General features: G+C 46.2%; 1 protein-coding gene across 2 annotated transcripts in view; it reads left to right on the forward strand.

Annotated features, from left to right (window-relative positions):
* The window catches only part of Col15a1 (collagen type XV alpha 1 chain), a 110,068-nt gene extending 92,067 nt beyond the window's left edge, over positions 1-18,001 (forward strand). For both annotated transcript variants that reach the window (XM_026379312.2, XM_026379318.2), the window contains 11 exons: positions 1,614-1,694; positions 2,078-2,127; positions 2,569-2,670; positions 3,531-3,675; positions 7,854-7,918; positions 9,059-9,187; positions 9,320-9,379; positions 10,118-10,177; positions 14,376-14,561; positions 15,830-15,945; positions 16,894-18,001. In XM_026379312.2, coding sequence (XP_026235097.2) covers positions 1,614-1,694; positions 2,078-2,127; positions 2,569-2,670; positions 3,531-3,675; positions 7,854-7,918; positions 9,059-9,187; positions 9,320-9,379; positions 10,118-10,177; positions 14,376-14,561; positions 15,830-15,945; positions 16,894-17,107 — 1,208 coding nt within the window. In that variant the 3' untranslated portion in view covers positions 17,108-18,001. The remainder of the gene's footprint in view (positions 1-1,613; positions 1,695-2,077; positions 2,128-2,568; positions 2,671-3,530; positions 3,676-7,853; positions 7,919-9,058; positions 9,188-9,319; positions 9,380-10,117; positions 10,178-14,375; positions 14,562-15,829; positions 15,946-16,893) is intronic.
* The last annotated feature ends 4,665 nt before the right edge of the window (positions 18,002-22,666 follow it).

The raw sequence follows: 22,666 nt of genomic DNA on the forward strand, positions 1-22,666 counted from the left end.
TATTTCCAACCTTGTTGCTCAGATCCTACGTGAGGCTCTCCTTTCCCTTGGTGCCCAGTGGACCTTGGGGAGGAGGAGGGGGAGCTGGATTTGCCTTCTCAGACCCCCACTTGTTCCTTTGTCCTGGGGGACTCCCCTGGGAGGAGGGAGGACAGAACATTCTGGAGGTGATGGTGCTGGTGGGTGATGGTTGTCCTTGGGCTTCCTGGTGGAGGTCACTGCTCCCTCAAGGCAAGCAGCCCTGACAGCGTAGTGAGCTCATGGTCTGTTAGTCCGTTTTCCATCTCTGGATGAAATACCTGCCATGAACAGCTCAGAGGAGGAAGATTTATTTTGGCTCACAGTTTCAGAGGCTTCAGTGCATGGTTGGCCAGCTTTGCTGCTTTGGGCCTGAGGTGAGGCAGAACTTCATGGCAGAAGGATGTGGTGAAGGAAAGCTTCTCAGCTTATGATACCTAGGAAAGAGAGAAGGAGGAGGAAGGGGAAGAAGAAGAAAAAGAAGAGGAGGAGGAGGAAAGAAGAGGAGAGGAAGAAGAAGGAGCAGCATCCAGGGACAAAATATAGACCACCAAGGGCATACCCCCAGTGACCTACTTCCTTCAGCTATGGCAGCCTCACCTGCCTGCTGTCTCCACCGCCTCCCAGTAGTCCACTCAGCTATCCATGGATCAATTCGCTGATGAGGTCATGATGCGATCACTTCCCAGAGCCCCTTCCTCTGAACATTGTTGCATGGGGAACAAGCCTTCAACACAAGTGCTTTTGGAGGATACTCCCGATCTAAACCATAACACTGTCTGGTGTCACCTCTGACTTCTGTCTCATCAGGGACAGTGGTGTCCCATGTCCCCACTGCTCAGTCCCTCAGTCTCAGGTAGCTCCCCCAGCACTGGTAGGACCTGGGGAGATGTGGTACACCTCCCTGCTGACCCCCATCAGTCACTGTCCCACCTCTGGTGCCCATAGTCCTTACCCCCATGGGATCACTTCCCTTCCCAAGGCCCCCTTCTCTGCTCCTCCCCTACCAAGAGTTGAAAGAGAAGGCTGGGATGTGAGGCCAGTGGTGCTGAGGCGGCCCTTCCTGTTCTGGCTGGCAGGTGCGTCAGGCACAGCTGGCGTTCGATCTTCCAACTAGCATCCTAGTGCCCCTTCTGGTCTTCCCTTATCCCTCCTGGGGGAGTCCTCTTCTGCTCCCCACACCTCCAGACTGCACAGGCCCAGATGAAATGAGCTTGGAAGGTTTATTAATGTTGAGTCTCAGTCTATGTTCATGAAACGGTGCAAGGGAGAGTTCTTTGCAGCCCTTGCTGGGCTCCTGTGGTACCCATTGACCTCTCCACGATAGCAGTTATTGCATCCTGCCTGTGTTGCTATGAACTGGGTCCGTCTCCCCAGCCGTGCCACCTTCTCAAGGTTGGGAATTGGGTCTGATGCAGCTGCCTCTGCCCTTTCCATCTGTAGCAAAGGTTTTTATGCCTGCTGATTTCTCAGCAAGCCTGTGTTTGTTTGAGGAGACTCTGCTAAAAAGGGCTCAGTTTGAAAACTTGTCTAGGCAAGACTTTAGGTAGAATAAAGGTGATTTTCCCCTTAAATGCACATGTGTTTGGTGGCAGGTGTTAAAGGAGAGAAAGGATCCTGGGGTCTTCCTGGCTCAAAAGGAGAAAAAGGCGACCAAGGAGCCCAAGGACCACCAGGTATTGCAACTGTTGTTCTTGGTCTTGCCTTTGATTTTTCTTCCTGAGAATTGCAGTGGCATCACAGAGTAAGACGAAGGCCATTACCACCCTGACCATAAGCTTCTCTGAATTCTGGTAAGACCCAGTCGTTGGCCTGCCATATCCAAGATGGAACACTGTCAAGAGAAACCAGAATGCCAGTTGTTCATGTATTATATGCAAAATGAAGTCCAGAGAATCCCAGGGATTTGTCTGGGTGGCTGGGCCCAAACTGTGGCCATAGCCACCTCCAAGCCCAGTACCAAACCAATTAACTAAGTCAATACAGGGTCACTTCCTCTAGGAAGTAACCATGTTTGCCATCTGGAAGGTTCTTGTTTTGAGGATTGTTTCTTCTTCAGGTCCTCCAGTGGATCCAGTGTACCTGAGACATTTTCTGAATAGCTTGAAGGTGAGTATTCTCTACCAAGCACCTGGCCTGTTATCTCAGTCTGTTTCCTGTTGCTATAACTGAATGCCACAGATTGGGTAATGTGCAAAGAATAAGGGTTTACCCAGCTCAATGTTATACAGGGTTGGAAGTTAAAGAGGCCGCATCTGTCTTCTTGCTGGTAGGGACTCTGCAGAGTCCTGAGGTGGTCTAGGACACCATATAAAAATAAAATAAAACAAAGCAGGCTCACTTTCACAACAAAGGCACTCCTAGGTGATCCATTAGTCCATGAATCCAGAGCCCTCATGACCCACCTCCAGATGCCATTAATATATGATTTGGGGAATTAAGTTTCCAACACATGGAAATCATAAGAGCCTCTGTTTCCAGTTTCTTGGGTTTATGTTGGAGACAGTTCATCCCAGCCCTACTGAAATATTCCCACGTTCTCTCTTCCAGGGGGAGAATGGAGACAGGGGGTTCAAAGGAGAAAAAGGAGACTCTCATGACAACTTCTTTGTGCCTGGGCCTCCGGGACAGCCAGGAAATCCAGGCCTGGTTGTGAGTAGTGAGCCCTCCCTGCCATCTTCCCAGGGACTTGGAGCTTTCCTGAGGCCCCCAATGTGACCAGGCAGCTGCAGAGTCGAGGGTCAGTTACAGGACCACAAGCTGGAAAAAGGGCCCCCTCTCCCTGCCTCCTGCTGATTGCAGGGGAGATAGGCTGAGGCCCTCGGAGGGAAGGAGTGCCCCAGGCCCTGGGCAGTTAGTTACCCTCCAGGCAGGCACCCACACTACCTCACTCACGCACATGGTGAAAATTCCGTTATTGGTAAATACGTCAGCTGATGGAAGCAGAATGGAAGGTGAGGGTCATGTGTTTGGAGAAAAAAATATTTTTGGAGAAAATATTTATTTCTACTCAAGATGGAATTTCTAGATAAACTTGAACTTCCTAGGATAAGAGTTTTCCAGGCTACAGAGAGATAATTAGATTCTGCCTCCCCTCCCCACAACGAGAATATGACCAGATTATGAACCTTGGGGACCAGAGTATTGACTTTGGCCCCAGAACTCACTATGATGGTAGAACCAGCAAAGCTGGAGCCTGGGGTTCCACTTCTAGCTGAACCCCTACTTTGCATTGTAGGGTCCTTTCCCCTCTCGAAGCCTCATCTCCGAAGTGCAAAGGCCCAACAAGATGCTGGGGGAGGGGCCTCTGATTCCAGGGCCCTCTCATGACTTTGAACATAATGACTCTGCTGCTGTTCCTTGGGACCTACACTGTCTGGAACTGTGCCCCTCCCTGATAGTGAATAGGGACAAGAACCGATAGAATTCACTGACTTCTTACAAAAAAGCAGTAGCCGGGACTTCTGGAGGTTAATGGTCTTTCCTCCACTACTGTGTGTCTGCCTTGACAGGGACAGAAAGGAGAGACTGTCGTCGGGCCCCAAGGACCCCCAGGAATTCCTGGACTGCCTGGGCCACCTGGCTTTGGAAGACCTGGTGCTCCTGGGCCACCGGGACCCCCTGGGCCACCAGGACCTCCAGCAATCCTGGGTGCAGGTTCGTATTGTGAGTGGTGCCCTCATTCACGCTGCCCCTACCATCGTGCTCAGGGTCACCATCTGGGTAGCATGTCAGTGCCACACCATCTGACAGAGGGCTGTTTCCTGGGTGGATCCTTCTTTCTTTTCTCTTCTAAAAACTGAGGTATAATTCACAGATCAAAACTTCACCCATTTAAAGTGCACAATTCAACGGTGTTTAATATGGTCGCAAGGTTGGGCAGCCACCCCCACTGTCTGATTCTAGAACATTCCATCACAACAAAAAGAAATTTTGTACCCATTAGCAGTTACCTGCCTCTCCCTCCAACTGTTCCCAGATCTTGGCAATCACTAATCTTTCTCTCTGGATTTGCAAATGGAATCATATACTCTGTGGCCTTTTGTGTCTGGCTTCTTTTACTTTACCATAGTGATTTCAAGGTTTATCCATGTGGTAGTGTGTATTAATACTTGGCTCCTTTTTTTGACCAAATAATATTCCACTGTAGAATACACATTGATTGGGTTTATTCATTCACCTGTTCATGGACATCTGAGTTGCTTCTGCTTTGCAGCCATGATGAATAATGCTACTATGAACATTTGTAGACAAAGTTTTATGCATGTGTTCAGTTATCTTGGGCATATTCCTAGGAATGAAATATCTGGGTCTTGTGGTAACTCTATGTGTAATTAAAAAAAAATTTAGTTGTTGATAGAATTTTATTTTTATTTATTTATATGCAGTGCTGAGAATGGAACCCAGTGCCTCACACATGCTAGGCAAGAGCTGTACCACTAAGCTACAACCCCAACCCCTGTGTTTAATTTTTTGAGGGATTGCCAAACCATTTCCAAAGCACCCGCAATTTTTTGCCTTCCTACCAATAGTGTATGAGGGCTCCATTTTCTTCTCCTCTTCATGAACACTTATTATATCTTTTTATTGTAGCCATCCTAATGGGTGTTGGGTGTATCCACGGTGGTTGTGGTCTGCATTTCCCTAATAACTAATGATGTTGAGCATCTTTTCATGTACAGCAGAACCTTCCCATCTGTGTTGTCAATGCCATAGGGAGTTGACCAGCTAAGGACCAGTGTTGATCGTAACCCTCAATGTTAAAAATCTATTCATCCCTTGGAGCCTCAGTTCCTCAAAGGCATAGTGGCTGAAATTAAAGAAAACATCCAAAATGTCAGGCATTTTGCTAATCACTTTACTACAGTGTTTTGTTGAATTATCACAACAACACTTTAAGAAAAGTACTAGCATCCCCGTTTTACAGGTGAGGAAACTGACACCCAGAGGCATTAAGAAAACTTTCCAAGGTCATATAGCCAATAAGTGGCACCAACAAGATTAGGACTCAAATTAGAGTATCTCCAAAGCCTACATTATTTCTACCATGCACATGGTGGAAAATAATAATATGAGTTGAGAATTCCTAATCTGAACCCTAAATCTGAAATGTTCCAAAATCTGAAATTCTGACTACTGACATGACGGTACACAAAGAAAATTCCACATCATGAAACTGTTTAATGTACAAAAATTATGTAAAATATATAAATTACCTTTAGTCTCTATGTATAAGATGTACATAAAATAAATGGATTTTTTTTTTTTTTTGGTGGTGCTGGAGATTGAACCCAGGGCCTTGTGCATGTGAGGCAAGCACTTTGCCAACTGAGCTATATCCCCAGCCCCTAAATAAATGGATATTGTATTTAGACTTGGGTCCCTTCCTCAAAATATCTCATTATGTCTATGCAAATACTCCAAATTAAAAAATAATCTGAAATCTGAAACACTTCTAGTTATAAGCATTTCAGGTAAGATGCTCAACTTGTAGCAGCAGTAACATGATTAGCATGAGTGTATGATTTTTTTGTTGGTTGGGTTGGCATGAGCCAGGTGTGGCGGGAGCACATCTGGAAGAGACCACAGTCTGGACCATAGGGAGAGCTTTACACAGGAGGTGACCTGGAGGTTGGGGCTTTGACTTAGCCTTGGCTCTCTTGGTTGTAAGCAAGAAACCTGACTCAAAGTACTGCTCAAGCAAAATCAAAATGTATTCCCTGTGAAAGAGAAAATGAGCCCTCGCTTCCTGGGTAGAGAAGACAAAGCACAGCCAGAACCAAGGAGGAGCCAGGATCCCTGCAAGAGTTCTCTAGCCCCCCTGGTTCAGCCCTTCTCTGTGTGCCAGTTTCATGTGCCTCACCACAGACCACATCCTCTGAGCGGAGGGAAACAGGGTCACTGACAACTTACAGTTTCCAGTGTCAGCTAGAAATCTTGACCTTTTTCTAGTTTGAAAAGTTCCAGGGTGGGGCAAGTCCCAGGGAAGGATTCTGATTGGCCCGTCCTGAGCTAGGAGCCAATCATGAACCAATCACCTGTAGCCAGGAGGTAGAATCATGAGACTGTAGGTTTTTCTGGAGGAGGTAAAGGGGGGGACCTCCAGAGAAGGTGACAAGGACGTTGGTCCTGCAAAGAAGGTACTGTGTGGATAAAACCAGAGGTTTTCACACAGCCTTGAGGGATGAACAGGAGGTGGAGGCAAAGGAGTGTGGGATGCAGTCTGTTGTCCACAGAGTATTACCCCAGTGGACCCCAAGACACCTTGCTGCACTAAACAAGGACTGCCCCTCTCCTAATTTATGGCAAGTCACAGTTTAAAATACACTTTCAGGGGCTGAGGTTGTGGCTCAGTGGTAGAGGACCTGCCTAGCATGTGTGAGGCACTGGGTTTGATTCTTAGCAGTGCATATAAATAAATAAAATAAAACAAACAAATAAATAAAGGTCCATCAACATCTAAAAAAATTTTTTGAATACACTTGCATAGTCATTATCCCATGTAATCTTGCCAGAAACCCTAGAGGAAGATGGGATGGATATTATACATTTCATTCCATGGATAAAGATACTGAAGCTCAGAGAAGAAACTTACTTGCTCAAGGTCATGCATACTAGTAGGAGGCTTGGTTGGGATCCAGATCCAAGTTCCCCTCTGACCTCTGCTCTAGACACTTGTCTGGATGTTCAAGTTCTATATTGGAACGGAAGGCTTGCTTGTAATAACTTGAAACATTGTATACAATAATTTTACTTGAACTTGCAAAAACATCCTTAACTCTGCCAAGGGTTTTGCAATTTGGGGCAATGGGTGTGAGGAGCTGACCCCGGCTTAGAGAGGTTGAAGAACAAAGGAATAGCTGAAATAACTTTATATTGGCCTAAAACAAGGGCTTTTTGGTTGCAGAATTATGGACTCCTTAGCCTTGGTTCTCTTCGTTGTAAGCAAGGAACCTGATTCAAAGTACTGCTCGAGGATGTGCCTTAGGAATTTTTCATCCCACTAACATTTTTTTGTACAATTGTGTGTGTGTGCGCGTGCTGCAAGTAAAAATGCACGTGTGCACCCACGCTTTTTTTTTTTTTTTTTTTTTTTTTTTTGAGGAAGAGGGAAGTAGCCTTGATCTGACTTTTAAGGCACTGTGACTCTTCAAAAGCTAAGAATCCGGTCTAATGCTACATAATCTACAAAGCACATTTCTAGTCTTGTGTTGCCTCTTGTTCTTGCCAGAACCCAGTGAAGAAGAGATGCCTGTTTATGTCGCAGAGTTGAGGAAGCAGCGCGGGAGGCGTGGGGGGGAGGGGGGGGCGGTGGCTTGCTGTTTGCGCAGTGCTGCACAGCTGGGAAATGACAACCCAACCCGGGGCTTGGTCTCTGTCTCTTGGCCCCAAGGCCCAGGCTCCTGTTACTGCAGTACCTGGCCTCTTCCCATAGCCTAGCCCCTCTCTTCCTCTTTCTGAGCCCACTTCCTCTATTTAGAGGTCATGTGCATGTCTCTTGGGTGAAATACGTTGTATGAATCAGGATATTTTTGGATGCAAATGACAAATCATTCAACTTAAACTTGCTTTTACAAGTAACAACAAAAGGATGTATAAACCTGAAGAGTCCTAGGCATGGCTTAAACCAGGGTGACAGGGAAGACTCTCAGGTCTTCCCCAACCCATCAAACCTATTACATGCAGGGTCCAGAGCACCAGGACACAGTTGCAAGATGGGGCATCTTGTGGCACTGGAGAGGGCTGTGAACACTGACTGCAGGTGATGAGCAGACCCCTGGGCCATTTTTCAGAGAGTGTGTGTTTTATTACTTCTCTTTTCTGCTTTGTTTTAGCTGTGGCCCTTCCAGGTCCGCCTGGCCCTCCAGGACAGCCAGGGCTTCCAGGATCCAGAAACTTGGTCTGTATCATTATCAATGTGTCATCATCATTCCACTTTGGATGGGTTTACACTGCTCAGGGGGCTGGCATTCCTTTTATTTTGGAATCAACAACTCCATGGCCTTAGAATTGGTGCAATTCCACAAACAATAGGGGGCAATTTGTTATCTGTTCAGATGAATGAAATTCCAATGGCTAGATTATTTTGCAGCTTCAAAGTTTGCTTCAAGATATGCTCAATGGCTGTCTAATCTTTGGCAGTTTTTGAGACAGAAAAATCACCATCCCCTGTTTTCTTTTTTAACTTTTTTTTTTTTTAATGTGGTGCTGGGGATCAAACCCAGTGCCTCAAATGTGCTAGGCAAGTGCTCTGTCACTGACTTAAAACTCCAGCCCATCTAGCCCTGTTTTCTATCATGTATTTGATATTCTAACTACTAAGCTAGGGAAAAAACGGAGACCTAAGTGTAATCCCCCACTTGCTTGTATTTCTTATTACAAAGGAAAGTAAATTTGAAATTCATTAAGGAGTAGCATGGAAGGACACCATTTACTAATGCTAGTGCCATCAAGAAGCATGAAAACAAGTGGAAATGGCTAAACTCACTGACAATTTTGCTAATGCCCAAACCCAACAACAGAGACAACTCTGTTATATCTTTGTACTCAGAATATTATCTTCTGTGTCGTATTTCATTTATTATAATTTGGGTTTCAAAGTAATACATGTTTTTTAATCAAAAAGAATGCCTATCAGTTATTAGTGAAGCTGTAGGTTTCTATATGGTACAGTCGCCTTTGTATTGAATTCAAGGAATGGCTCTTGTTTGGCTTTATAAAGAGGTCAGTTTAGCTGGGCATGGTGGTGCATGCCTGTAATCCCAGTGGCTCAGGAGGCTAAGACAGGAGGATTGTGAGTTCAAAGCCAGCCTCAGCAAAAGCAAGGCACCAAGCAACTCAGTGAGACCCTGTCTCTAAATAAAATACAAAACAGGGCTGGGGATGTGGCTCCATGGTCAAGTACTCCTGAGTTCAATCCCCAGTACAAAAAAAGGGGGGGTGTCTCTCAAATTATCCACTGTTTAATGATAACATTTTAATATTTAATGCCACATTCTAATGATAACAGCAGTGTTTGGAATTTAAAATGTTCTGACAGGTCACTGCGTTCAGCAACATGAATGACATGCTGCAGAAAGCACATTTGGTCATAGAAGGGACATTCATCTATCTGAGGGACAGCGCCGAGTTTTTCATTCGTGTCCGAGATGGTTGGAAAAAATTACAGGTAATTCTTAAAACGCCTTTAACAAATACCCTCTAATAATAATAATCTACTCCTCTAAATACTGTTTTTCTGATTCAAAGATAGGCAGTTTCTAATTGATGTTTCATTTTCAATGTACTCTTTTCCTTTCAGCTGGGAGAACTGATCCCCATTCCTGCCGACAGCCCTCCACCCCCAGCACTTTCCAGCAATGTGAGTAGCTTCTGTGCCTTGCTGCTTGCCTCTGCATTCATCAGCAGTTCCTGAGTCCCCCTTGGTATCCAACAGCCAGCTCTCCAAACTCTAAACAGCCAGCTGAGCATGCTTTAGCATCTGGTGGAAACCCAGAAGTTACCAGGTGCCAACAGAATGTTCTCATGTTCTGTTGTGCAGGGAGAACTGGCTGGAGACCTGCTGTTCCTGCCAAGCAGCTGCATCTTTCTGGGCAAGGGCCTCCCCTCTCTTAGCTTTGGTTTACTCAGTTATTGAATTGGCTAGGCATTCAGTGATTGACATAAGCTTTCATTTATTCATTGATTGGCATAAACAATCACTTATTTAATTTTTTATACTGTCTGCCTTACAATAGCATGAGTAACTGACATGATTCATTTTTAAGCCCTGTTGCATTCCCATGAGGCAACTACTGCCATCTTCACTTTGCAGATGATGAGGCTTTGAAGATGTGACTTGCTCTACTAAGTGAACCTATTGGCTATTAAGCATGGGTCCTCTGCTTCCTCGGCTCAGTGCTCTTTTAAAAAGTCTTGAGGGCATCCTCTACTTTTCTGAGGATGACTGTTTTTATTTGACCGTGATACTCTCAGTTAAGAGCCAGTTAAAGACAAAGTCAGGCTCTTTAAAGAAACATTGAACTTGCACCTCACTGTACTCTGAAGAACAGATTGAATGCATATTCTGAACTGTTTGTTTTCCTCTTTTATGTAACAGCCATATCGGCTCCAGCCTCCACTGAACCCTATTTTAAGTGCCAATTATGAGAATCCTGCTGTAAGTACAGTTCAAATACTGATTGTCTACATTGTGCTAGGCCTGGGCTTAGTACATAATTTTTACTATCAAGAAGCTTCTAGACCAGCAAGAGAGGCAAATAAAATAGACACAATTACAATACAGTGTAGGAGTTTGTTTGGGTGAGGCAAATACAAGATGCTGGAGTTACAAGGAACATGGACACCTAGAGGAGGTGACCGTTAAAATAAGATCTAAAGGACTGTAGAGTAAGTCCAGTGGGGGAAAGAGTGGGAATTCCAGGAAAGATGCAACAGAGGGAGTCAAGGAAAGTGCTATGCATTCCTATAATTGCAAGTATTTTGGTCTGGCCAAAGGAATAATAAGAGTTCAAAGCAGAAAAGGGAGAAGTTAGTCTGCATTCGGCTGAGAGCTAGTCATCAAAGGCCTGCAAGCCAAGATAAGGACTTTGACTTTTTTTCTGTAGCAGTGGGGAACTACTGATGGATTTAAAGCAGGAAAGGGGAATGATAAGATTGGCATTTCAGAAATTACCCTGGTTACATTATGCAAATGGACCAGAGAGGATAGGAACCGGCATTCAAAGACCATTTATATGGCTCCCGTATTTTCTGAATGGGGGTCACAACAGTGAACATGTGGGAGAGTGGGCAGGCCAGAGAAACATGAAGGAGGCAGGAATGACTAGTGTGGTCACCAATTGGACATGGTGCAGAGAGGATGGGAGAGATCAGGAATGAGGCCCAGGTTTCTGCATGGATAATTAGGTGCTCCTAGGTCCTTCCCAGGGATCACTGGCACTGCTAGGATGAGAAACCCTCCCTCTATTCCTTGCCTAATTTAAATTAAAAGCTTGGCATCCACTTTCATTTATTCAATGATTGTCATAAACACTTATTTAATTTTTGGTACTCTCTGCCTTATAAGAACACGGGTACCTGACGTGATTCATCCTATAGGAGAGTCATGGAACTTTCTTTCAGGAAGTATAACCAGACCTGGGGACTCTTGTTCCTGCTGTTCAATCTGCTTTACTCTCTCCACTGACCTCTTCTGCAAGAGTCCTTCCCCACCTCCCCTCCAGCCCTCTCCAATACATAGACAAAAGTTGCATGAGCTTGCATGCAGCTCTGGGTTGCTGCGACATTTGTCATTACTCCAAGTCTTTTGATCTTCTGGTTGCAATGTCCAACACCACATGACTCCATTCAGAGTCTTGGGAGAGATAGTCTCTGTGGTCTCTCTTGGGTCAACCTACCATTCTCAGTCCAATCAAAAGTGGCCAGGAAAATGAGGTCAAAGGCCCCACACCACTGCTTTTAGTGGGGCAGTGTCAAAGACCAGGCAGGGACTTGAAAGACACCAGAAAACTGCTTCCTGCAGGGCCACTATCATCAGGGAGGAATGCACTTGAAGAAATACGGTGAGGTGCTGACAGGACACCCCAAGTAGAGATGACCAAGAGGGAGTGGGATATGAAGGTCTGAAATCTGCAGTGGGATCTGGTCCAAGACTTGGTTCAGTAGAACCATTATGGGATGTAGGGCTCCTGAAAGAGAAGCCAGATGGTGAAAAGGACTTTGGCTATATAGACCAAGACCAAAAAGAAATCAAAGGAAGAAATATGAGAAGGAAACTGAAAAGCCACGGCCAGAGAGAAAGGAGGCCCAGCCAGGGAGTAGCCATCAGAATCAGAGGATGCAGAAGGCACATAGAAAGAACCAGAGGGTGTCCTTCAAATTTAGAAAAGCAAAGCATTTCCATAACCAAAGAGATCCTAGTTGGTTGAATGTTAAATGAGAGGTGAGGGGAGAGAGAAGAGAGCACATGTAACCCTTCAGAGAGCCTCCAAAAAGTTAGGGCAGTGATTAATGGATTTTTCAGATAGTATTTTGAAACTTCAAAAGTTATGCATATTTATTGTTGTAAATGTTGACGATTTCTAGAAAGGATGAACAAAATAGTAAGTTACCTATAGTTTTGCCAAAACTACACCTACCCACAAAATAGTCATAACATTTTTGATTGTTGTAACATGGTTGTGTACACAAAGGTGAAAAGGATTCATTACAAAAATGTTCCAGCAATTAGATAAACACATACAGGTGGGCACAGTCCCCCAGCCCCACCATCCACAAATGACCATAACGCCAGACCTCTTTCGGTGTGTCTCCTTAAAGACAGAGGAGAAAGAGGGTTTAGAGGTGGACAGAGAAGCCCTGCACCTGTCCTGCACCTTTCTTAGGTGGCCCTTGGTAAGAGGGAAGACTTCCTCCATCAAAGCCTCTTGGGACTGCCCTTTGATGTAGCGCCAGAAGCCCTCTGGGGAGAAGGTGATGCATTGTAGACAGCTGTTTTTGTCACTGTGACCAAAATACCCAACAAGAACAACTTAGAGGAGGAAAAGCTTATTTGGGACTTACAGTTTCAGAGGTCTCAGTCCATAGACTCCGTGACTCTGGGCCCCAGGGAGGCAGCACATCATAGGGAAGGGCCCAGCAGAGGAAAATCCTTCAGCTCCTGGAGAGAGAGAGGGGTGGGGGGGAGGAGAGAGAAAGAGAGAGAGAGAGAGAGAGCTCACAGGGAAGATGCACCCTTCCGGGCACATTCTCAGAGCCCAGCCTCTTCCAATCACGCTCCACCTGCCTACAATTGCCACCCCGTCAACCCACTTAAACTAGGATGGATTGATTTGGTCACAGCTCTCACAATCCAGTCACTTCACCTTTGACCACTCCTGCATGAACACAGGAGCTTTGAGGGGAACACTTCATTTACCAACAGTAACGTGATGAGACCACAGTCCCCTCGCCTTGGGTGCCAGAGAAGGAGAAAGACAGTCTAGCCAGATGGCGAGGGCATCTGAGCGCCAAGCTGTGTGTGGGGTGAGGTTTGAAGTCTGGTGACCCAGAAGTGATCCTGATGGGCACCTTGTTGAAGCCCCTTCCCCATCCTAATGGTTGGGTGTGTACAGCATTAAATGCTCCTTCTGGGAGGCTGGCTGGGGAAGCCTCCTTTACCACTGGGGCCCAGTGGGGGTGGACCCCATCTAGCATGGTGGTGAAGGCAGAGCAGGGAGGAGTACCCAGAAGCAGAGTGGGGAGGTGGCAGGGGAGAGCGGTGGCAATCGGAGGGAAATGGCCAGAGAAGGGCAAGGATTGTGTGGGCCGTCTGGATGCTGTAGCTCAGGGCCAGCTGGCAGCTTGAAAAGCACTAGAAGGCCAGCTGGTGACACGGGTTGCTGGGACATGCAGAAGCTTTGTTCAGAACTGAAAGGTAGCACAGAGACGGGGAGAGAAACACCAGCCCCCTCCTGCCCCCTCACGGGGCCTGTTTTATGTCCCTTGACTTATGGTATTGAAAAGCTTTCCCCTTCTTTGATGATTTGAGCCCCAGTTCTGCACCAGCCCTTCCCAGCTCTACGGTGCTGAGATGAAAGTGAGTCCCGATACGAGACTGAAGAGCTAGCGGGGGACAAATGTTCCTTGATCATGGAATGTATTCCGGAGGGTTTGGCAGAAAGGGCTGGGAGAGAGGGCAGCTGAGGATGCTGAGTTTGGGCAGAGGAAGTGTGGGAGGCTACAGAGGGCTTTATTTTTGGCTGTTGAACAAGGTGGCAAGGATGTAAGGCTGGAATTGCTCTATGACCCCTACTTTCCAGAAGGTTCCATCCAAGCTAATCAGTCTTAGTATAAAGTCACGTCCTTCCCTTCTCAGTGCCTTTCCCCTGGCCTTCATGTGGTCCACTCCAGGCCTACCCAGGAGAAGGAAGGATGGGCAGGTAGCAGGAAGCTCCAGGGTCCAGGACCAAGGCCACGTTAGAGTCCCTGTTGAAGACTGAGCTGGGGTGAACACAGAGCTCTCAAACATGTGGTCCACAGGTTGAATGCAGATCTCAGGAGTGCTTTAATTGGTTTGAGCGACTTTTGGGTTTCTTTTCTCATTTAAGGAAAACATTTCCAGCCCAGACGGCTGTTCAGAGGGTGGAAACAGACTGCTCCGAAGTCCCTAGCTCTCCTTCCCTGGGCAGGGTCCAGCTGATTGTGATTGCCCTGTCGGGCAGAGAGAGACTGGGACGACCTTTGACCTGGGACTTACTTCCCATCTGAAGAAGGCTGTGGTCTTCAGGACCAGAGCTGGCCATGAACTTGGAGTTTGCCTGCAACTCTAACTGCCTATCTTCTCTCTCTCTCTCTCTCTCTTTTTTTTTTCCCAGCTGCATTTGGTTGCTCTGAACATGCCATTTTCTGGGGACATTCGGGCTGATTTTCAGTGCTTCCAGCAGGCCAGAGCTGCAGGACTGTTGTCCACCTTCCGAGCGTTCTTATCTTCCCACTTGCAAGATCTCTCCACGGTTGTAAGGAAAGCAGAGAGATACAGCCTTCCCATAGTGAACCTCAAGGTAAAAATCAGCAGTGTCCTGCTGCCTATGGATCCAGCGGTCTCCAGAAGGACCAAGGCAGTTGCCATCCCATGACATCAATCATGGTTCAAAGCCCATTTCTTTTACCGATTGTCTGTGGACAGTCCCCTCTCTGAACCTCAGTTTAACTCTTATTTACAGTGTTCCTTCCTGCTTGAATGGACTGTGGCTCTTAGGGTAGACAGGAAGAAGAAGAAGAAGAACCTCCTCATTTGAATAGTTTTTTGTTGGTTGGTTTATAAAGCACTTTGTATCTATTATCTGAATAATAATGAAAATGGGCATTGCTCTTTCCCAGTTTGTCAGATGAGAAAACTGAGGCTCAGAGGAAGAAAGTAGTTTGTTGGAAGTCACTGGGAACTACAGTCAGCCTCCTCGACTCCTGTGCTTGGGGCTCTTGGTTCCAACCAAGGATGCTTCTTAGGGCATCTGATGAGTACCTCCAGAGCACAGATGGGGACACTGGTTCCAAGGCAAAGGCACTTTGTCCTAAGCCCTGGTTTGGTGCTGTGTGAGCACCTAGGCTGTCAAACCCTGGCAGATCTTTCACCACCCCATTTGCTGGCAAGAAGGACCTCGTAGGATCCCTGAATTATTCCATGGAGATAGCTGACTCCTCTGAGGCCGCAGAGGGACAGCTCTGTTGCTGCTCACACACATCCTGATGACTAACTAGCTCTCCACAGTTCTTCAAGACACTTTGGTCCATGTAGCCCCAGTTTTCCATCGTGGAGCCTGGAGGCTGGGAGCTCCCATGTGGAACTTCCATGTCTGCTGGCCCAGGTCCTCTTCCACTACCTTCCCCACTTCAGTCAGTCCACTAGTCCAGGCTCTTTCATTCAGGAAGAGGACTGAGATTCCTCTCCACATCACCTTCAGTGGAAGCCCCCAGATGTCTCCCCTGAAAGCCTGGCCCAAATTCAAAGCTCAGTACATATGCATACAAATTTTAAAATAACAGTAAAGTAAATCTGTAAGCCAGACTTTTGTTGAGGAAGAGATTTTCACACACATGTAATAAGAGAAATTGCCTCATGAAATAAGACAATAGACCCAGAAGGGTCCAAGGACGAATTGTAAAAATCAAACTGCATACATTTTTGAGTTCCTACTCCATCTAGATTCTGGAATTGGGGTAAGGACCTCAGTGTGAAGTGGTATGTGGGCTTTGAAGAATGAGTGAAAACTAGTCCATTTGCAAGTCAATGGTATGTTTCATGCTTCTAATGTACCATTTTTCTTCATAGGGCCAAGTACTTTTTAATAACTGGGACTCAATTTTTTCTGGCCAAGGAGGTCAGTTCAATGCACATGTTCCAATATACTCCTTTGACGGTCGGGACGTGATGACTGATCCTTCTTGGTAAGCGGGGATGGGCCCTGTTATGTGGTGCCACAGACATGTTGGGCAGCATTCTAATGGTAGAATGCCTTTATCAACTGTCCCCCTGGGTTATTGCCAAGGTCAAGCCACAGTGAGACAGCTGAGGGTTGTGGAGAAGGCCCTGTCCTTGGAGCCAGAAGACCTGGGTCCAGTACCTCAATCCGAGACCATGGGCATAGTGCTGCTGCTCTCTGAGCCTGTCAAATGGACAAGATAACCATATCTATACCATAGGACTGTGGTGCAGATAAAATGAATGTGTGTGCAAACACATCGTGCAGTGGGCACTTGGAATGTGATAAGTGGTGTCATTCTTGGTGATCTTATAATTTTTTACTATGAATTACAGTCAGTCTGTGCCAACTATGTGTGCTTTTCAGATTAGAGCAACTCAGCCAGGCTCTCCTCAGTGTCTCCTCTATATCAGGGCCTGCCGGGCCTGGAAGGCACAGTAATAAACATACATAGCCCCTGTGCCAGGGCTCCCAGTCTGCAAGGGAAGACAGTCCCAAGACTACACTATGCTTGTAGAGGGATTATTGTGACTATAAACTGGAAAGACAGATATGATGATAAGAACATAGAGGAAGCATTTTCTCTTAGGAGTAAGAATCCGAGAAGGCCTCCTGCAAGAGGAGGCATCACTGGGCTTTGAAAGATGAGAAGGAGTCACTGGTCTAAAAATGAAAGCAAGGCCACTCTAGACAAAGGGACCTCGTGAGCAGTGGTTCAGATTCATTTCACAAAAGCTGGGTACAACTGGATTAGAGTGTGTTCAGAAGGTAAGAAAGCATCATGAGGAGATGGAGAGGTGACCTGGCATAGACCACGGAGGGCTAAGGACTTTGAGGCCATTCACTAGACGTATGCTAACTTGCTTACGAAGACGTGTCAGTGAAAAAGTAACACGACAAAATTACGTTTTAGGCCCCAGAAGGTCGTTTGGCACGGCTCCAACACCCATGGCGTCCGTCTTGTGGATAAATACTGTGAAGCATGGCGAACTGCGGACATGGCAGTCACAGGATTCGCCTCCCCACTGAGCACTGGGAAGATTCTGGACCAGCAAGCATATAGCTGTGCTAATAGGCTCATCGTTCTGTGTATCGAAAACAGTTTCATGACAGACGCTAGGAAGTAGTGACCTTTCAGTGATTTATCTTAAAAGAGTTTTCCAGTTTTTCTTATGTGAAGAGTTGACACTGAAATCAAAAATGTTTAAATGTTGTAAATATTACAGGTTTTTTTTTAAAATTACACATTCGTTCACAACAGCAACCAAAGAAAACGTACCTCAATACACTCAAAATGGAAGACAGAAAGGACTCTGATCAAAGACAAAAATCTGATCCATATATTGGTGCTAGATTCTGCAATGAACTCCGTGCAGTGTAAATACAATCCCAACAAAGGTTAAGAGCAGGGTGAAAGCCAGGGGCTGGGGCATTTGCCCACTGCAACCTTCAGGAAATCATGTCCTCTTTTAACCATGGTTGTTGAGTGTAAGATGTCCTTCATGTTTTCTTACAAAGTTAGTAGTGTTTAGAAATGTTACCCCTTTCTAAGTTATATGCAAACCGAATGCTTTATTATTTCATTTACATCCATCATTTGTAACTGCTGTTCATACAAAGAAACAGAACTGGCTCAAATGGTCCTGTTGTATTTTCTTATAGTATCAAATTTTAATGGATTTTTCCCTATAATATTATTGCCATCGTGCTGTAGGAATTTTATATTTTTACCCAATCACATTTTAGTATGGCATCTGTTTATATAACTCTGACTTGCTGGAAAAGTTGAAGCTCTAAATTATCTGAAACTAGAAAAGAAATAGCACATAATTACTACCTTTCCCTTGGTGTCCTTCCTCCCCGTCCCCCACCACTGGTTTTACGACTTCTGTTTGGTAGTTCTTGAATTATGACTGCAACTGAAACAAACAGGTTCACAGAGATGAATTTTCTGAGAAACTATCTTCGTGCTGTATTCTTTGACTTTTTTTTTCCATGTAAGTGAACATAAAAACATCTTTTCCAGGCACTTTTGTTCTGTTTGGCTTTTTCTCCCTAGTTCCTTTATTCTTCACCACTGATGCAGAAGTGACCTGGGGTGGATTTGCTAATCCTGTCACTGCCACTTATGCTAGCCCTCAGGCGGTGATCAGAGAACTGAAGATCTTCCCATCATGCTCCTCTGCCCCTGCCTGTTGTCTCCCACTTGTGGGGCTGGAGGCGGAAGAGCCCCAGAGTGGGAAACAGGATGGGCTGTGATTCTGCCCCAGTCCCAGTGTGTGACTGTGGACATGGCGGCCTCTGTCACAAGGAGATTGGGATGAGGCAGGCACAATATTGGCTGCAGTTACTACATATCAGACTTACGAGAGGTCCTATTTGCTTTAGTTAATAACTCTGCAGAGGAAGTATGTTGATCTGTACAAGTGAAAAAAAAAAATTGCTGAAGCTCCAGAACTTTTTTGGTGCAGGTCCCATACCTGGCGTGTGGTGCGGCTAGTTTCAGACCCAGTGTCTGTCTCACTCCAGTACCCAAGAGCTTCCCAAGGAACCGCAGTGCAGGGTTGCCTGTTTGCCTCCTCCCAGCTCCAAGTGTGTGATGCTGGCTCTGGTTTGACTCCTAGGAGAAACGTCGTCACCAGACTAGAGGCATGCTGGGATACTTCCTCCTATTCATCTGGACTGGCCCAGAAACTTGGCAAAGTGAATTCACCCTCATAGTCCTTGAAATAGAAAGGAAATTGAGACAAGAGAAAAAAAAGCGGGGGCAGCCCAGAATCTCAATTTAGGGTTTTACAAATGGAGGCACAGTGAGATTCTCCCTGATGTGTCATGGAATGAAGACGGCTAGAGTTGGAACCTGGGATAGATGGTTGAGGATCAGCTCACCCATGAGAGGGGGTCATTCAGTGGGTGGTTTTGAATAAAAACCCCATGGGGACAGAGGACTGGAGGCTTAGCAGGGCATGAAGTACAGCAGCCATCCATTTTAGTGACAGCCAACATGGCCCAGGGCTACTGGAAAGGCAGGTATTATGGGATTTGGGGGTGGAGCCAGGGAGAGAGGAGACCCCCATAAAGGGCATTGAGGCTCATGAGCTTGCCTCTCAGCCTTCTTCCAAACCCACACACACACCCAGAGGGAGGCCCTAGGTCAGCCTCAGCCCTGCACAGACTCAGAACCCTGTGGTTGACCCAGGGCCTTGCTATTCAAACATTTTCCTGAACCTGAGCTCTCCTGTCACATGCCAAAGGCCATAGGCCTGGTACCTTTGTGGTCACTGAGGTAAGCCACACAGGCTCCTCTGCTGTGTGGTTCATACCCTGCCCGTCTCTGCAAGGTCTTGATCACTGGGTCTAGCCTGTTTCTTCCCACTGCAATGCATCTGTGACACCCCCACTCCCCAGAATCTGCCTCCCTTTTCTCAAGCTTCCAAACTTCCAAAGATCTTTTTTTTTCATGTAAGTTAATATAAAAACATCTTTTCCAGGCACTTTTTTTTCTGTTTGACTTTTTCACATCTGAATCTTGTCACCTGACTAAAATACCATGGCGAAGGGTGCCTCCGCCTTCCCTCTACCCCTTTGCCTACAGTTGGGAAGCTGACGAGCACTCCCGGTCGGCAGTGAAGATTTAACACAGTATTTAATGTGCGCAGGCTGGATGTCTCTTGGACTTGCTCTGAGTCTGTATTGCAGAACCCCAAGGTCTGAAGGCTGCAACTTCGAGCTTCCAAAGTCTCCTGTCCAGTGACAGAACCAAGACAAAAGTGACTACCAACTCATAATCAGGAACCAGAGCCCACGAGGAGGCAATCCTGGATGGGGCAAGGGGACCTGGAAGCTATGGGTAGTGGGGACAGAGTTTATGAAGGAGAAGGTCCAAGAGAATTCCCCTGCCAACCTGGATTTAGCCACATGGTACAGCCTAAAGCAGAACTAGGAAAACAAGAAAAATAGACCACAGGAGCCTGCCTTGAATTTCCTGTATTCTCTAGATCTTATGTGGCTTGCATTGTGTCACGACTCTTGAAGGGATGTATGTAAAAAAAAATTCTGGGAACTGTCAGCAACCCAGTATAGCTGAGTCTTAGACAAGATGGTTTGTGTTAACCAATGAAGAACATACCTTCAAATTAACAAATCAAAAGAAGGAAGAGGAGAAGAAGGAGCAGGAGAAGGAAAAGAATGTATTATCTCCAGGGTGGGGGATGCAGAGACTCAAGCAGTGTGGTCATTTTGTCTATCTGGGTGCGTGTCTGCCTACCTGCCTGTCTCTCTGCCTTGTTTGCTTCTGCTTTTGTCAGTATCTGGCTCCTTCCCTCCGACAGAGGACAAGATTCCTTCAGGGGTGTCAGGGGTGTTTGCAAGCTGTTCCCGGCATATCTTACCCCACCACCCCAGAGAGTGGCCACAGAGGAAAGGGAAGGCTTCCCCTCCCCTCTGGGATTGCATCAATTCCTGGAAAGGACCCCTATTGGTCCCATTTGTGCTGTGTGCCCAGGACTGATTGGCAGCTGCACTAGAGAAAAGAAATAACATCTCTGCCCAAAATGCATGGAGGTTTCAGTGACCAGAAAACAGAGCACAGAAAGTTAAGAAGATTAAAAAAAAAACAAAAAACAGATTTCTAACACACCCAGCAACATGGAAGGATTGAATATGAGGGAAGTCCTGATAGAATGATAGACAGGGGTGAGGTCATGCCTCACCCCTTAGACTTTAGAGCACTTAGACTGGTAAGGCATCCATGCTTTCATCTGGAGTTACAAAGGTAAGTGATGTCCCCACTTTTTAAAACCGCCATACCCATTATAATTCCACAGTCCGTTTCAAATCTCTTGTATATTCACCCTTTTCCTCTGCTCCCAGCTTCTCAGAACCCCTACAGTAGGGACAGGCATACATGCACAGTCCTTGCCCAACCTAACATCAGGAGAAGGGCCTTTCTGGATACCTCTTGAGCTCCTGGGTCCCCAGAACACAGGACACACAATCTCCTCAAAGCTCTTCAGTAGCCACTTTCCCCCTTTTCCTTGTACTAAAACTCACATGGTTGTGGAGGGTAGAGAGGTCTTCATCTGGGTTTGAATTTTGGCTCTGCCACCTGTTAGCCACATAATCATAGGCGAGTTACCAAAAATCTCCAAGTAACCGAAAACAATCCTTTACTCTCAACCCTTCCCTGCAGCTCAGTGTCTTCATCTGTAAAATAGGGACAGTCATGGAAGCTGCTTTTCCTTTGAGCTGACTTCCTAGGAGCATTGGGAATAAGGTTTTGGTTCTCAGTAAACATCTCATTAGCATCACCACCTTGGCCTATCCAGATGTCCCCCAGAAGGTGCTGAGTGGTTCCTTCTCCAGCCTTGTTAGATGGTATCTTCCAGTCTGCCCAGTTTTCTGTCCATCTCCAAGCCAAGGGTTGTGACTCAACATGTCCTCAATAGTACCTGCTGGTGGTGAATATCCACTGTCCCAAGTCCCACCCCAGCTGGCCTGCCCCTCTGCTCACCCTCCATAATCCACCATCTAAATTCTTTTCATGTGGCCCAGAAGAGTTCCAAGACTCAGCCCTGATAGCAGGGCTGAATTCCTTCTGAATGACAGGTGCATGCACCACAGTGATGCTAAATAGATTTGTCCCCCTGCAAAAGTCTGCTCAGAGCCATGAGTTCCAGGAGGAGGCAGACTGCCCTGTTGTCTGATATGTTGGTCCAAGGAAATTGTTTACCTTCTTCTCTTTCTGGACTTACTCCTTTCCCTCCTTCATTTTCTCAGTGAATGACACTACCATCCAGTAAGGGGCCCAAGAGTCAGTTATTTACTCATTCATTTGATAAATATTTTAATATATATCTATCTTTTTTAATTGACTCATTAATTACACATATTTATGGAGACAGTGACATTTTAATACGTGGATACAATATGTGATGATCAGATCAGGGTAATTGGCATACCACATCCCTAGCCCTTTTTTATATTTTATTTAGAAATAAGGTCTTGCTGAGTTGCTTAGAGCCTTGCTAAGTTGTTGAGGTTGGCTTTGAACTCCTGATCCTCCTGCCTCAGCTTCCCAAGTCCCTGGGATTATGGGCGTGCACCACCGTGCTCAGACATTTATCATTTCTTTGTGCTTGGAATATTCAAAATCCTGTCTACTAGCAGTTCACTCAATGAATATGGACTGAGTGCCTCTTAGTAGTAACAATGACAACAAATCCCAAAATAAGTGCTAGAGAGTCCAGCAAAGTTGGGATATTTCCACGATAACCACTTTGATATTTTCTTTTTTTTTGTACCAGAGATCGAATGGAGTCAGGGGGAGGCTTAACCAGTGAGCCACATCCCCAGCCCTCTTTTATTTTTTATTTTGAGACAGGGTCTTGCTAAGTTGCTTAGGGCCCCACTAAGTTGCTGAGTTTGGCCTTGAACTTGAGATCCTCCTGCCTCAGTATCCAGAGCCACTGTGAGTACACACCAGGCCCACTTTGACTTTTAAATGAACTAAGACATCCTAGGGCACTCTCACTTTGCTGCGCGTGGTGGTCTTCCTGAGAGAGAAGGTGGTACTGGCTCTTTCCCACCTGTGAGGCTTGCTCTGCGGCTCACACCTCCCTGCTTTTCTCCTGGGCTCCTGCTTCTCTGTTCCACATGGTGCTCCACACCAGGAGCCTGCCACACTC

This window comes from Urocitellus parryii, chromosome 4 (assembly GCF_045843805.1).
Source record: "Urocitellus parryii isolate mUroPar1 chromosome 4, mUroPar1.hap1, whole genome shotgun sequence".
Lineage (NCBI taxonomy): Eukaryota > Metazoa > Chordata > Mammalia > Rodentia > Sciuridae > Urocitellus > Urocitellus parryii.